Source organism: Calonectris borealis, chromosome 22, assembly GCF_964195595.1.
Source record: "Calonectris borealis chromosome 22, bCalBor7.hap1.2, whole genome shotgun sequence".
Lineage (NCBI taxonomy): Eukaryota > Metazoa > Chordata > Aves > Procellariiformes > Procellariidae > Calonectris > Calonectris borealis.
Window position 1 is genome coordinate 10,575,027 of NC_134333.1, and position 14,385 is coordinate 10,589,411.

General features: G+C 67.9%; 1 protein-coding gene across 7 annotated transcripts; it reads left to right on the forward strand.

Moving 5' to 3' along the window:
* Positions 1-235: 235 nt before the first annotated feature.
* On the forward strand, positions 236-14,302 carry WNK4 (WNK lysine deficient protein kinase 4). Of its 7 annotated transcripts, none has more exons than XM_075171731.1 (20): positions 236-792; positions 6,774-6,946; positions 7,513-7,733; positions 7,828-7,985; positions 8,653-8,741; positions 8,818-9,037; positions 9,106-9,424; positions 9,606-9,736; positions 9,808-9,875; positions 9,968-10,109; positions 10,178-10,294; positions 10,369-10,524; positions 10,818-10,878; positions 11,018-11,170; positions 11,348-11,931; positions 12,179-12,275; positions 12,392-12,821; positions 13,010-13,212; positions 13,368-13,468; positions 13,556-14,302. In XM_075171731.1, the coding sequence occupies exons 1-20, from the start codon at positions 334-336 to the stop codon at positions 13,571-13,573; spliced, it is 3,900 nt and encodes a 1,299-aa protein (XP_075027832.1). In that variant the 5' UTR covers positions 236-333; the 3' UTR covers positions 13,574-14,302. The 7 variants fall into 7 exon arrangements, with proteins under 7 accessions (XP_075027832.1, XP_075027834.1, XP_075027836.1 ...); XM_075171733.1 differs by having other exon boundaries at positions 10,821-10,878; XM_075171735.1 differs by having other exon boundaries at positions 237-792; positions 13,553-14,302.
* The last annotated feature ends 83 nt before the right edge of the window (positions 14,303-14,385 follow it).

A 14,385-nucleotide genomic window follows, 5' to 3' on the forward strand; every position in this document is an offset into this window, starting at 1 on the left:
CCTGTCTGCTGCCGCAGTGCTGGGCGTCGTCTCGGTGCCGCTGCCGGTGCCCAGTGTCGGTGCCCGTGCCCGGTGCCGCGGCCGGTGCCCGGTGGCGGGGCCGGTGCCCGGTGGCCGGGCCGGTGGCGCAGCGCAGGCGGGGGGCGACGGGCGCGCGGGGGCGGGCCCGGGCGGGGCGGGGGAGGTGCCGCCGGGCGGGGCCGCGGCGGGGCCGGGGCCGGGGCCGGGGCCGGTGCCCGGGCCGGGGCTCGGCGGTCGCTCCTGGCTGCGGGGCCGCGGCGGCAGCAGGTGCGGAGCTGTGCGGGAGCGGCCGCCCCGGGCCGGGCTGAGCCAATGCTGGCGACCGAGCCCGCCGCCGCCGGAGCCATGTCCCAGCCCGAGGCGGAGCGGGCGGGCGGCGGCTCCGCGCCGGAGCCGGAGCCGGAGCCGGGACCGGGGCTCCCCGGGCGGGCCCCGCACCGCAGCCGCGGCCGGCGGCCCTCGGGGCGCGACTCCCGCCGCGCCTCCTCCCGCTTCAACCGGCGGAGCTCGGCCGAGCTGGAGCTGCTGGGCTACCCGGCGCCGGGCGGGGGGCCCGGGGGGTCGCCGCCGCCGCCGCCGCCGCCGGGCGCCGCCGGGCGCCGGGAGCCGGAGGAGACGGAGAGCGAGGAGGTGGAGACGCGCGCGGTCGCCACGTCCCCCGACGGCCGGTTCCTCAAGTTCGACATCGAGATCGGCCGTGGCTCCTTCAAGACCGTCTACAAGGGGCTGGACACGGAGACCACCGTGGAGGTGGCCTGGTGCGAGCTGCAGGTACGGCCGTGCTGCCTGTTCTCGCAGACCCCCGCCCCGGGGGAGGGGGCGTCGGCAGGGGCAGTTGGACCCTTCTCTGTCCGGTTTCCCTGGCGTGGGCAGCCTGCCCCAGCCCCGAGCCCCTCTGCCCGCTGCTGCCTGCCCGGGCTGCCGTGTGGGAGCCACGGGGCATCTCCCCTGGGCTGGAACCCGTCCCAGAGAGCGCGGGGACCCACGATCCCCCGTTTCTGCCAGGCACGTCAGCGCCCTTCTGCAGCCGGGCAGTAGCAGCGGAGCAGGGCAGGGCGCCTGCAGCTGGGCTCGGGCCCACCTTGCTGCGCCTGTCTCCGCCAGTGCCTCGGCGCCGCACGGGGCTCTTGGCCCAGGCCCAGGCTCCCTGCTTAACGCTACTGCTCCCGGCCCTCCTGCCCGTCACGTGCTGTTTTCCATTTGCCTTCTCGCTGTCTGCACTATGGAGCACCCTGGGGCACCCGTGCTCCCAGTGCCACACCGGTGCCAGTCCCCACTCCGGGGGCTTACAGGTGGATCCAGGACTGGCTGCCAGCGCTGAGCACCCTGCTGCCTTTTCAGTGCCCACCAGTGTGCAGCCTTCCCTTTGGACAGGCAGCGAGGGCAGCGGTGCCCTCTCCTGTGCTGGCCTCTGCACGCACGCCTGTGCCAGTGCTGGAGCTGGCTCCGAGGTTTGCTCCGATAGCCCTCGGCATGCCCTGGGGCACATGCCTGCAGCGAGCCTGGGGCTGGGCGTCAGTTGGGAGCAGGGTACGGCGCAACCTTGGTGCGCTCTGCCTGCTTGTCCTTGGCTGAAGTGGTGTCCATGGGCACCTGCGTGTGGTTTCTGTGATGCTGCCATGGTCTCTCTGCTGGGAGCACCTGGACCTGTGGTTTTCCAGGTCTTTGAGCAGCATCCCCATCTCCTCTCTGCTGCCGCACTCCTCCGTCCCCTTCGCTGCTCTGCAGCCCGGCAGTGGGATACTAACAGCAGGATGCTGAGGGCAGCGGTGAAGGTGTTGGCTCTGCAACGCTGTCTCCTGCTCGTTCATTTTGATGGGCCTGATCTTATCCACGGAGGTGCACAGGGAGAGCCGTGCTGTGGGGCTCCCTTTTCTCCTTGGAGCCCCTGGGGAGGGGCTTTGGCGAAGTCCAAAGTCTCCAACAGGCTCCTGACCCTCGGGTGGCTGCTGTGGCTGCAAGGTCCAAGTCCTTGTTTACACAGAAAAACGTGTCTTGCGAGTTTGTTGTCTTGTTCCTAAAACCTTGGTGCAGCTGCCCACGCTGGGTCCTTGGGGTGGCTGCAGCCCAGTAGTGCAAGAAGAGATCCTGAGATAGCAGTGGGTGATTTCTGGAGGGGCTAATCTGGCCTCTTAGCGAGGAAGGTGAGGTCTTGGGCCTCCGCCTGCCTTCGTGGGTTGCAGAATTGCTTCAGCTGGCTGCCGAGAGCTGGCTCAGCGCTCCCTCCCTCGCGCGGCCCCGCGACTCCATCCGAACGCTCCTGAGCTCCGTTTGAGTCCTGCGTCCCTTCGGGTGGCGAGGGAAGTGCCAGCCTGCCACTAGCAGGGAAGGGCTCTCCTTGGCGAGCCTGGGACTTTCTCTGGATGAGTCAGCCATGCCCAGTGCTTCCCGCCCGGCTGGCTCAGTGTCCCTCCCTGTGGGTCTCAGCCCCTCGTTGCAGAAGTGCCCCAGCTCCCCTGCACTGGCAGCTGGCATGCGTAGCGGGGCTGGCAGCATGGCTTGCTCCCTGCCCTCCTGCTCATCTCCATGGCCGGGCTGCACTGCCCTGCAGGCCCCTGTCCCCACCCTGGCTGTGTCAGAGCAGCTCCCACGTGTCCGCTGGGGCTGGATGCAGCCCCCAGTGCCCGTCCTGCAGCCCAGGGCAGGGACTGCGTGCACATGGGGCTTTGTTTGGCAAAGAGCTGGCCGTGGTCTGGCAGAAGTGCAGGCAGGGCGTGCCTGCGGCTGCGCGCGGGCAGCTCTGGTGTCTTGCGAGCTGGCTGCTGGGGGGACGAGGCTGCACCCTCCCAGGTGGAGGAAAGGAGGTCAGGAAGCAAAAACGCTCCTGTGCCCCAAGTCCAGCAGGCACATGTAGGCCCTGCTGCCTGCCCTGCAAGCCTGCCGGGCTGGCACAGGCTGGAGCTGCAGGAGCCGCTCACTTGGCCCACGTGGAGCTGGCGGGGGACATGTGCGGAGAGACCGAGCTCCTGCCAGGGACCGTCCTGGGAGCATCCCGTGGTGTCTGGGAGACCTGGCAGACCTGGCTCCCCTCCGCCACCCGCCGTCACCCTCCCAGGGGAGCGCAGCCCGGCCGTTAGCTGAGAGCCCCTCGAGGACTGGCTGCTGTGGGCATACCCAGCCCCGCTCCTGTCCCACCTAGCCCTGGCGCCTGCGACCCACTCCATCTGTCCCCCCCACCCCTCTCCCTTCCCCACCCAGTATTCGGCTCTGTCCCACTGACTGCTCTTTATCCAGTGTCTTTTGTCCCAAAATCCACATCCCACGAGGGGCTGAGAGCACAGAAGCAGACTTTTAAAAGTTTGTTTTTTTCAGCAATCATGCAAAGAATCAGACACTGTGACACAAATATGGGATTTGGAACCGCAAATAAAAATGGTTGTGGTTCTGCCCTTTTAAAAATAGCTTTGTCCTGTGTCTTTCACAGTTCTCCTTTTATTGCCTTTCAATTCTAAATGAATACCTAACCTCAGCCCTGACCTGTTCCGGTCCAGAGAGCCTCGTCTAGCTGCTGTGATGGCTCCTGATCCCAAATCCCAGCTCTCCGTGCCGTCCTCGCCCTGCCCTTCCCTCCCCAGTGCCTGGCATCCTGGAGGCCGTTTTTGCCTGTCCCCTGCCTTCTTGTGGGACCCCTCTGGGACCTGCCCGTCCCCATCCCCCCGTGCCCCTGCCCCCCAGTCCTGAACGCGGCGTCTGTCTTTGCCTCCTGCCCGCGTCCCGCAGCCCCACCGTGACCTGTTTGTGCTTTCCAGCTTTAGACTGGGGACTATTTCTGTTGATAGGTGCTGCGGGCAGTGAGGAAGGAGGAAGCAGGGAGGAAACCGGAGGCCCGGAGCAGGATCGGGCTGTAAATACCTGGCCGTGAGCGGTTTTCCTGTGGATCCCCTTGGGCTCCCTGTGGGTGTGAGCAGCCTGAGTGGTGGGTGCTGCCGTGCCTCCCCCAGCTCCCTTGCCCAGCTCAGGCAAGTAACCTCAGCCAGCTGCCCTGGGGGCTGCAGGGCACCTTTCTTCCCAAATTCCTGCATCTTCCCAAAATCCTGTCCATCACATGCCCAGCCCATCCTGCCTGCGCTGTGGTTGGGAATTGTGCTGTGGCTGAGCCTGGCGAGGCCCTGGGGCAGCACCTGGGGGCTCAGCCCCGCACGGGGCCGGGAGCTCTGCCTGTCTGGGAGATGAACCAAGGAGACTGGGGGGATTTGCTCGATGGGGGTTCTGAGGACTTGGGAATGTGAGTGTGTGTGTTCACTGCATGCCAAATGGTGGGGGGCAGACCCCCAGGGAGGAGTGGTGGGGCGCAGGCACCCACTCCGGCTGCTGCCGTAGTGCCAGCTCCTCGGCCGGGGTCCTAGGGACCTCCCCGCAGCTGGAGGTGCTGTGGCCGTGGCCGGATGGAGGGCACTGGGTGGTCTCCAGCACCTGCTCCACACCCCACCATGGCATCACTATGAATGTCCCTCCAGTGCATGAGTGCCTCCCTTTCCGGGCGCAATTCTCAGCCCCGCACAACAGGGCTTTCACAGGCCACCACCAGGACCCCCTGCCTGGACTATCGTGGAGCTGGGGCCCTGCGAGGGCTGTGGGAGCAGGAGAGCCCGCAAGGGCTGTGGACTCTGTGCGGAGCACCGGCGCTTCCTCGCGCTGGGGAGAACCTCCTGCCGCAGAGGCGAGAGCCATCCTCGGCCACCGTGCCTGGCCCTCCCTCCTCCCGCGCTGTGCTCGGCTCCTGCCGTTGGCCGTGCCGGGCTCCCCAGCAGCCAGCTCCTGGCTCGCGGGATGGGGCTGGACCGCTGCCACCCAGCTCCTCGCCCAGCCCCACGCTGCCATCCTCAGCATCCTCCTCTGCCCTGCGCGAGGTGCTGCTAGGAAAGGACACGGTGTCCCTGCGTGCTGTGTGGGGCAGTGGGGCTCTGCTGGCAGCCCTGCCTGCCCTCCCCTCCCTGGTTTCCAGTTCCTGGATGAGCAGCTCCTCTGGCTGGGTTGGGGCTGGATTGGGTTCTGCTCCCCACTGCTGGCGCTTGGTGGGGAGGGCTTCGGGACGCCCGGCCGTGGGACCGGCTGCTGCTTCGGTCGTGTGTGAGGAACGGAGCCGGGCAAGCCCAGCAGTCCTGGCACAGACTTGGGGGATGAGCTTGGCTCGTGGGAGAGGTGGCCTTGTGCTGGGGGTTCTGCCTGGGGTTGGGGGTGGCACAGCGGAGGCACAACCGCTCCAAGCGGGGTCCCCTCTCGCCGAGCTGGGAGAGCCCGTGGCCACCCGTGACTCCCTCCCTGCCCCTCTTTGTAGTCCATGTTGGCTTCCCCCATGCCCTTGCAGGCTTGTGGGGTGCAGTGAAGCCTCTGAGCTCCTCAGTAGGGAGTGGGGGGCCAGGGGGTCTGAGGGCGGCCGTGGCACTGGGCAGGGCAACCGGTGTGCTGCTGGGGTGCGCAGGGGCTTCAGTTGCTGTTTTCCTCCTCGGGTATGAAAGGTCCCATTCATCCCACTGCAGCAGGGCTCAGGTTCTCATCTGGGCTGAGCCGGGTCCCTGAGCGTGCGTTAAAAGCAGAGGGGATTATGGAGCGGCTCCAGCCCGGCCGTGGGGCCGACTGTGATGCAATGAAAATATTACGAAAGCTGCCTGGGCTGATGGATGCAGCCGCCGGCCAAGGAGCTGAGCACGGCTCTGGCAGCGCCTGGCGGTGGGAGCACAGTGGCTGCCTGCGGCAGCTCAGTTTTCCTCTGCCCTACGAGCGTGGGCTGGACATGGATGGGGGTCCCGGCTGGGTGGCCCCCAGGCTCTACAGTGGCCAGGCCCTTCGGGGTCCTGGGCTGCAGTGGAGTCATCGCAGGGGATGCTGCTCTGCTCCTGCTCCTGCTCCTGCCTGGGACTCGGCACTCACAGCTGCCCGGGCTTACGGCAGGACCTGGCTCCTTCTGGGTCTGGCCGGCCAGCTCCCCTCTTCCTGCACCAAGGGGCCGTGTCCCTCCAGGACGAGGTGCCTGTGTCCTCCCTGCTGGCCCCAGCCCCAGCTCTGCTCAGTGCCTGTGTCAGTGCTCGGCTCAGTTTCCACTTTAATTAACTCGAGCAGGAGGAACATGGAAAAACCTGGGCTGGAGCCTCCCCCGCCTGCTTTCCCAACAAAGGCCTCATTGAGGCTGGCCCGGCATCCTGCCATGCCGGTGCCCAGTGCTGGGAGCCGGTGGTGCCCCGGCGGGGGGCAGGGCTGTCCTGGGGGGCAGAGGGGCTGCGGCCGTCTGCATGGGGCATACTGGCGGGCTGCAGCTGTTGCAGAGCCCCCACGTGTCCTCTTGGCTGGGTGGCTGTAGGCTGGGGATCCCCGTCCTGTGGTGGGGTGGTGGGCACTGGCTGGGGGCTAAGAGCAGCGGGAGCAGGGACGAGTGGTGCCGGCACAGGGCAGCTTTCACAGCAGGGAAGCACACGGGCTTCTCGGTGCACCATCTGTCGTGGGAGACTTTGGCCATCCTTCCCCAAACCAGGGGAGAGCGGCTACATCCAGAGCAGCGCCGCGGAGGGCCGGGGTGCGGGGACCAGCCGGGTGGGGTGAGACCATGGTCTGGGACGGCCCCAGCCCCGCATGAGCCCCTGTGCTGAGGGACAGCAGGTCTGACCCTGCCTTTGCGCTGGGGCCACAGCAGCCCCTGCTGCCTCCTACATAGGGAATGGGGACGAGGATGTGAGGGTCTCCTGTAAGCCAGGGCATCCCGCTGTGCTCCCTGGGGACCCCGCGTGCCCCCCTCACCTCCCCACTGGCTCCCACAGACGCGCAAGCTGTCAAAGACGGAGCGGCAGCGGTTCAGCGAGGAGGTGGAGATGCTGAAGGGGCTGCAGCATCCCAACATCGTCCGCTTCTACGACTCTTGGAAGTCATCCATCAAAGGCCAGATCTGCATCGTGCTGGTCACAGAACTCATGACATCCGGCACCCTAAAAACGTGAGCACGGACCGCCAGGTCGGGGTGTGCAGGGGAGGAGATGGGGTTCCTGCGGTGACGGGGAGGCAAGGGACAGGTCTGCACCCCCTGTCTGGGCACTTGACGTGGGCTTTTGGATGGGGATGACGGGCTGTGCTGGGCTCAGGTGGGATCTGGGCAGATGACGGGGCAGGGCTGGGAGCTGGAGACAGAAATCAGGGGTCGCTGCTGGGTGTTTGGAGACCCAGGAGCTTCACTGGCACTGTCCTGCATGGGGACAGTGTGGCCTGGGCACCCCAGTGCCAAGTGGGGCGGCAGCACTGGCCGCTCGCCCCAGCTGGCTCCTGGCACCGGCAGCTCAGGGAGCTCGGCTCCTCCTGGGCTGCGTTTTCTGTGCTGCCTGTGCAGAGCCCAGCCGGGCAGGGGACCAGGAGCCCTTGACTCCAAGATGCTCTTTGCCGCTTGCCCTGTGTGGGCACCCATGTCCGGGCAGGCTCGGCACAGCGGTGGGAGAAGGGTAGGCTGGGGCCGGGGCCGGGGCATGGGGCTGAGCCCTGTGGGTCCGAGCCCCGTGGATCCCCCGGCAGCTATCTGAAGCGGTTCAAGGAGATGAAGCTGAAGGTGCTGCAGCGCTGGAGCCGGCAGATCCTTAAGGGACTGCATTTCCTACACACCCGCTCGCCCCCCATCATCCACCGCGACCTCAAGTGCGACAACATCTTCATCACGGGCCCCACCGGCTCAGTCAAGATCGGGGACCTGGGCCTGGCTACACTCAAGCGAGCCTCCTTCGCCAAGAGCGTCATAGGTGGGGTCCTGGCGCGGCCGGGATTGAGGCTGCCCCGCGGTGGCTGCGGGGGGATTGGTGCCCTGGGGGTCCTGAGCCCCGCTGCTGCCCCCAGGCACCCCCGAGTTCATGGCACCAGAGATGTACGAGGAGAAGTATGACGAGGCGGTGGACGTCTACGCCTTCGGGATGTGCATGCTGGAGATGGCCACCTCAGAGTACCCCTACTCCGAGTGCCAGAATGCCGCCCAGATCTACCGCAAGGTCACCTCGGTGAGCGGCCTCGGCCCCCAGGCTGGAGGTGACGCTGCTGGCTGGTGCCGTGGGCATGGGAGCTGGGGTGAGGGGGCTGGGGGGGCCAGTCGGATGGAGCTGTCAGGCCTCGCTGTTCCCCAAAATGTGTCACCATGCAGGTTGTGCAAGCAGCTAAAAATAGTCGGGGTGGTGAGAGGGTGCTGTGCCAGGGTGCGGGGCCTGCAGAGGGTCAGGGGGCCATGGCTTGGCCAGACCCTGTGTCCCTCGCCCCACACCAGGTGCTGCCAGCACGTTAATGGGGTGGAACAGGAGCGGGTCAGCTCAGCCACCCCCTGCCTGGGGCACCGCGGCTGCCTCGGCCAGTCCTGGCCGGCTCCTGCCTGCTGGGGTGGAAACCCAGAGCCCCGGGGCGTCCTGGCCCTGGCTGCCTGTGCAGGCATGCATGGCCCAGCCGCAGGAGCCGCGACCGGGCCAGTGGGGCCCTTGGCTGGGAGCCCTGTCCCCACGTGTCCCCTGCTGCCAGTGGGGCTGTGCCTGGGGGCGCTGGGGGCTGCGGGGCTGCTAGCTGTCCGGGGAGCATCTGGCGGCCCCATGGCCCTGCAGAGCCTGGGTTCAGCCCCGGGCCCTGGAAACCCGGCGCTGTGGCAGGTCTGGAACAGGAGGCGCTGACGCCCGTCGCCCCCAGGGCCTGAAGCCCAGCAGCTTCTACAAGGTGAAGGTTCCAGAGCTGAAGGAGATCATCGAGGGCTGCATCCGCATGGACAAGAACGAGAGGTGGGGGGGGAGTGGGGCCTGGGCGGCAGAGCCACCCTCTGGCCCCCGGCCCTGTGCTGAGCTGTGCTCCCCGCAGGTACACCATCCAGGACCTGCTGGAGCACTCCTTCTTCCAGGAGGACACGGGGGTGCACGTGGAGCTGGCCGAGGAGGACGACGGCATCAAGTCTGGGCTCAAGCTCTGGCTGCGCATGGACGACACAAAGAAGCTGCATGGCAAGTACAAGGACAACAACGCCATTGAGTTCCTCTTCGAGCTCTACAAGGACGTGGCGGAGGAGGTGGCCCAGGAGATGGTAGGTGCAGGGACACCTGAGCACCGCGGGGTCCCTGCGCCCCGACGTGACGAGCCCCCCCCACGCAGGTGGTCCTGGGCTTTGTCTGTGAGGCCGACTACAAGCTGGTGGCCAAGGCAGTGCGGGACCGCGTGGTCGCCATCAAGCGCAAGCGGGAGAAGCTGAAGCGCGCCCAGGACGTGCTGTCGCCTGCAGAGCCGGAGCAGCCACCGGGCGTCTTGCAGCTGCTGGAGGAGCTCAAGTCCCCACTGCCACCTGGCGCACCTGCTCCGGCCACCCCTGGCTCTGGGGACTCCGTCTTCAGCAGCACCTTCCCCCCGGAGCCCGAGGAGCCAGAAGCTGACCAGCACTTCACCTACCGGCACACCAGCTACTCCTCGGCCACCTGTGCGTAGGCGCCGAGTGGTGGGACACCCGGGCCACCTGGGGAGGGAGGCGGGTGGGAGGGGTCCCTCCCCTCCCCACCAGCAGCACCGCCGTGCATCTAGCCCCAAAGCCGTTTCCCGGGGGTGCAAGCTGGGGAGGGGGCTCCGGCTCTGGCCGTGCTCACGCGAGCGCTCCTCCGCAGCTGACTGCGAGACGGATGGCTACCTGAGCTCCTCCGGCTTCCTGGACTCCCCAGACCTGGCCCATCGCAGCTTCTCGGCAGGGGACCCCGCCAGCCCGCCGCCCACCCGCCCCGCACGCTGTTTCCCCACGGTGAGCAGGGTCCCGCGGGGCTGGGAGTCGAGGCAGCCATGGCACTGGCTCACACCATCCTCTCCCCGCAGAGCATCGCAGTGCAGCTGCCCACTGAGCACCTGCCCCCCGCCAGCGGCTTCTCCTCCCCGGTGGACAGGTGAGGCCACAGGGAGCTGGGCAGGGGCCAGGCAGGGAGCACGGTGGCTGGGAACGGCTGTGCTGATGCTCCGGTGCTGGGGCTTCCCACAGCTACGCCTCGGATGTGGCATCCGGCATGAGCGATGGCTACGAGGGGCTCTCGGCCAGTGAGCGGAGCACCAAGCTGCCGCCCAAGCGAGCCTCGGGGAAGCTGCTGCGGCGCCGAGCCCGGTCCAGGCTGCGCATCACCAACGTGAGTGCCGCGGGTGCCGGGCGGGCGGGCAGGCGCTCCCTGGGCTGAGCCGGCCCTGCCGCCCACAGATCTCTGACAAGAATGACCGGGTGGTGGAGTGCCAGCTGCAGACCTACAACAACAAGATGGTGACCTTCAAGTTCGACCTGGACGGGGACAACCCAGAAGAAATCGCAGCTGTCATGGTGAGCGCAGGGTGGGGGTGAGGGTGGGGGCCTGCCCGGCCGTGCCGGGTGCTGACTGGCCCCTCTGCCCCCAGGTCCACAACGAATTCATCCTCAAGTCGGAGCGGGACGGCTTCGTCCACCGCATCCGGGACATCATCCACCGCGTGGAAACCCTGCTCCGCAAGGATGGGCGCGGCGCTGCCGAGCTGCCCGAGAGCCCCGAGGCCGAGCATGGCATGGGCAGCCCTGTGAGTGCCCAGCTTGGCCCTGCCAGCGCTGGGGAAACTGCCAACACTGAGCGTGGCTGAGGGTGCTGTCCGGCCCCGGGGAGCCCAGCGGGGAGGGGGCCGGGGTGCAGGGTCCTCCAGCCCCAAGCAGTCACTTGCCCCCTCCTGCAACAGGTCTTGGTGCTCCCCTGCCCGGCAGTGCTGCCGGCTCCTGACCCCGCATGCAGTGGGGCTGAGGTGGGGGTCAGTGGGGGCTTGGCTCAGCCTGTCTGGGGTCTCTGCCCCAGCCCTGGGCTCAGCCACATCCCCCTCAGCAGGCAGACCTGCAGCTGCGGGAGCTCTCGCGCTCCATCTCCTCCTCGTCCTCGCTCAGTGGTATGTCTCTGACCCTGTGCAGGCCCTTCCCGTCCCCCCAGCCCCGTGCAGGGCGGGTGACAGCCCCGGCTGAGCCCAGGGGGTCCCGCAGGGCACATCCTGCCTCAGCTGAGCGTCGGCTGTCACCCCTGTGCTGCAGACATGGGCTGCACCAGCCCCAGCCTCTCTGTCCAGTCCCCAGTCCTGCCATCACTGAGCAGCTCCCTGTCGGAGAACGACTTCGCCAGCCCCGCAGAGCTGCCAGCAGTCCCAGCCCATGAGCTGCGGCCGACGCTGCCGGGCTCCCCTGCAGGTACCAGTGCTGGCAGAGCCAGGCACATCCGTCCCTCCGGGGCTGCTGGCCGCAGCCTGTGCAGCCGCCATGCCTTGGCCCAGTCCCTCGCCGGCACGGGGCTCGGAGCTGCCTGGGTCGGGGGTGGAGGGGGCTCGTGGGGGTCAGGGGCTGCTCCTGACACTCCTCTCTCCGCAGGCTGCGTGCAGACCTGGCCCCTCACCTCAACGGCTCCCTCCTGGCTGACGGCATCACCAGCATTCCTGCAGACCCCCACGAGCACTCCAGGGGGGCCTGTCCCACCAGCCCTGCCCCAAGCCCTCCTGTCCCCGCTGCCGCTTCCCACATCCCCTGTCCCCAGTGGGTCCAGCAGCCCCCTGAGCCCTCCTGTGACCAGCACACCCTGGTCCCCCACTGCCCCCCTCCTGTCCCTGGCCAATGTCTTCTCCCTAGCAGTGATGAGCGTGGCCCACACGCTGCTGCCCGCCGTCTCCTCCATTGCCAGCTCGGGCGGGCACCTCTACCCCCCGCTGCTGCCACGGCCACAGAGCCTTGTCCTGGGGCCTCCGCGCTTCGTCTACCCTGACCCTGCCAGCATGGCCAAGACAACCCCGGCCTGCGGTGGGACCCTGGAGTCAGCAGGGGCTGACTCCAGTCCCAGCGGCCCCATGCTATTCCTTCCCCCAGCACCGGCCCCACTATGCCCCGCAGGCAGCGAGGCCACGGGGAGTCGCCTGCCATTGCTGAGCACGTACACGCCCGGGAGCCCGGAGGGCAGCACAGTGAGTATGGGGGGGCAGCGGGGCTCCCCGGGGCTGCTCGAGGTGGGGCTCAGCACCAGGGGGGCCGGGTTGTCACTGCAGATGCTGCTCTGGGATGTGACAGGGAGCCCCGTGGCGTGGGGAGTCCCTAGGATGCGGGGAGGGCTGAGCGGGCAGTGGGTCCCAGGGCATGGGAGCAGCAGCAGGGCAGCGCAGGAGATGTAGGGGGACACAGGTGGGGCAGCTGACAGTGCTTGGGTGCCTGCAGGTGCCGCCTGGCTCCCCCAAGCCCAGCCACCCGCTCATTGTCTCGGAGTCGCCAGCCCCCGGTGTGCCCAAGGCCCGGCTCTCGCCCATCAATGAAGGTGAGGTGGGGAAGGGCTGAGGCTGCGCCGCGTAGACGTGTCTGTGCTGGCGCACCGCGACATCCCCGCCAGCCCGTGTGCCCTGAACCCCACCAGCTGCCCTCTGTCCCTGGCAGAAGCCAAGCCCCAGATCCTAGGCCGGTTCCAGGTGACGCCAACCAAGGACCCGGCCGCGACCTCCCCGGTGCCGGGCAGCAGTGAGGGCAGCAGCGTGGGTGAGCAGTGCGGTGCAGAGCTGGCAGCAAGCGGCTCCCCCCTGCCTGCAGCCCCTGACACAGGGGGCAGCTCAAGTAGCAACTCGGACTCGGTGCTGGAGATGGCGGAGCAGGACCCCGAGGCCGAGGAGGCGCTGGCCGAGGAGGGCAGGGTGGCACCGGCGGAGAGCGACCGAGAGGGCCCCGGGGAGGAGGGCGCAGAGAGTGCACCACAGACAGTGCTGAGCCAGGTGTGGCTGAGCTACTCCCGCAGCTTGTCCTACCTGAGCAGCGACGACACTGAGAGCGAGGATGAGGAGATCTGGGAGGAGCTGCAGAACCTGCGCCAGAAGTGAGCAGCCCCGCGGCGAGCCGACCTGGGGGCCCCGCGGCATGAGGGGGAGCAGGGTGGTGGGCTGCACCCAGGAGGCAGCGCAGGGGTCTCCTGCGCCAGGTGGGAGGATGATGCCCCTCCCTGGAGGCCCTGGCTTGGCCAGACGTGGTGCTCGGCTCGGCTGCCAGCCCCTGTCTCCTCCCCAGGCACCTGGCCGAGGTGCAGCTGCTGCAGAGCGCCCAGAAGAAGGAGATCGAGGAGCTGTACCTGCGGATGGGGAAGCAGCCACCGCTGGGCATCGTCTCCCCTGCGGCCATGCTCTCCAGCCGCCAGCGACGCCTCTCCAAGGGCAGCTTCAACCCCTCCCGCCGCAACAGCCTGCAGCGCCTGGAGCTGGCGCAGCCCCCAGGTGGCAGCCCCCACTGCCCCAGCTCCCTCCCGGGGCCCATGTGGGCTGGTGCTGCGGGATGGGGACCCCCGGGGCCGGGGAGGGGGATCGGGCCTGCATGGGGCACAGCTCTGCGCCCCCATTGGTGCCCCCCGCTCAGGGCTGGTCTGTCCCAGCAGGCATCATGCGCCGTAACTCGCTGAGCGGCAGCAGCACCGGCTCACAGGAGCAGCGGCTGAGCAAGGGAGTGACCTTCGCCGACGACTTTGGCCGGATGGTAAGGGGAGCGGGGCTGATCCCACTGCTGCTGGCCCCGCGGCGCTCCCGGCGGGCCCCAGCTCACTGCTGCTTCTCTCCCCAGTAGCTGGCTGGCCAGGAGTGACTTCATGAACTACCTCAACCAAGTGCCTGCTGCCTCCAGGGCGGGCAAGAGCCCCTGCCCCTCCTGGGAGGACAGCGCCAGCCCTGGGGGCAGCCAGCACCCTCGGGCTGAGCCAGCTGGGTGCCTGCCCTGGGGAGCCCGGCCCCCCGCCTCCGGCCCTGTGCCTCTTGGCAGGGTACCTGCTGCCTCTCTATGAGAGGGAGGGCAGGCCTGTCCCACGCTTGTCCCCCCACTTCCTCCCTCCTTGTGACCCCCCGGCCCCCTCCGCGCCGTTCCCAGCCCGTTCGCTCAAGCCCAGCCCCAGCTGCAGGACGCGCGCGAGGCGCTGCCATCCTTCACGGCTTCACTCTGAGCTGAACGCGTGCAGGCAGAACCAGGCCGCGCTGGCCCCCTGCCCCCCACTGCGCCCCAGTCACAGTACATCCCCACTCCCGCCACCATCCCACCCCTGCTGCCACACTGTCCTCCAGCTCTGCCCTGGCGCCGCTCCAGCCCTGCTCCCTGCATGGGACAAGGCGTGGGGCCCAAGCCCGCCACCCCAGGGCTGCCCTGCTCGCCGCTGCCCTCATCTTGCCCTGTGCAGCCAAGAATGAGCCGGCTACAGAGCGGGAAGAAGCTTCCCTCGGCCCCGTAAGGCGATGGAGCTGGTGCAACAGGAACAGCAGCGGGTGCACTTTGTTACGAGCTGATGTCTGGAAAGTGTTTTCATAAATACGAATTAAATACAAATGGGGTCTGTCTGTGTCTGTCTGCTGGGACTTGTGCACTCCGTCCTTGCTCATGATAAAAGATGATAAAGAGCAAAACAGAAA

Bases quoted from the DNA above. Each gene is read 5' to 3' on its own strand.
- WNK4 (XM_075171731.1), top strand. From the start codon at position 334: ATGCTGGCGACCGAGCCCGCCGCCGCCGGAGCCATGTCCCAGCCCGAG. The intron at 9,038-9,105 runs GTAGGTGCAGGG...CCCCCCACGCAG, and splicing joins AGGAGGTGGCCCAGGAGATG to GTGGTCCTGGGCTTTGTCTG. The intron at 9,876-9,967 runs GTGAGGCCACAG...GGCTTCCCACAG, and splicing joins TTCTCCTCCCCGGTGGACAG to CTACGCCTCGGATGTGGCAT.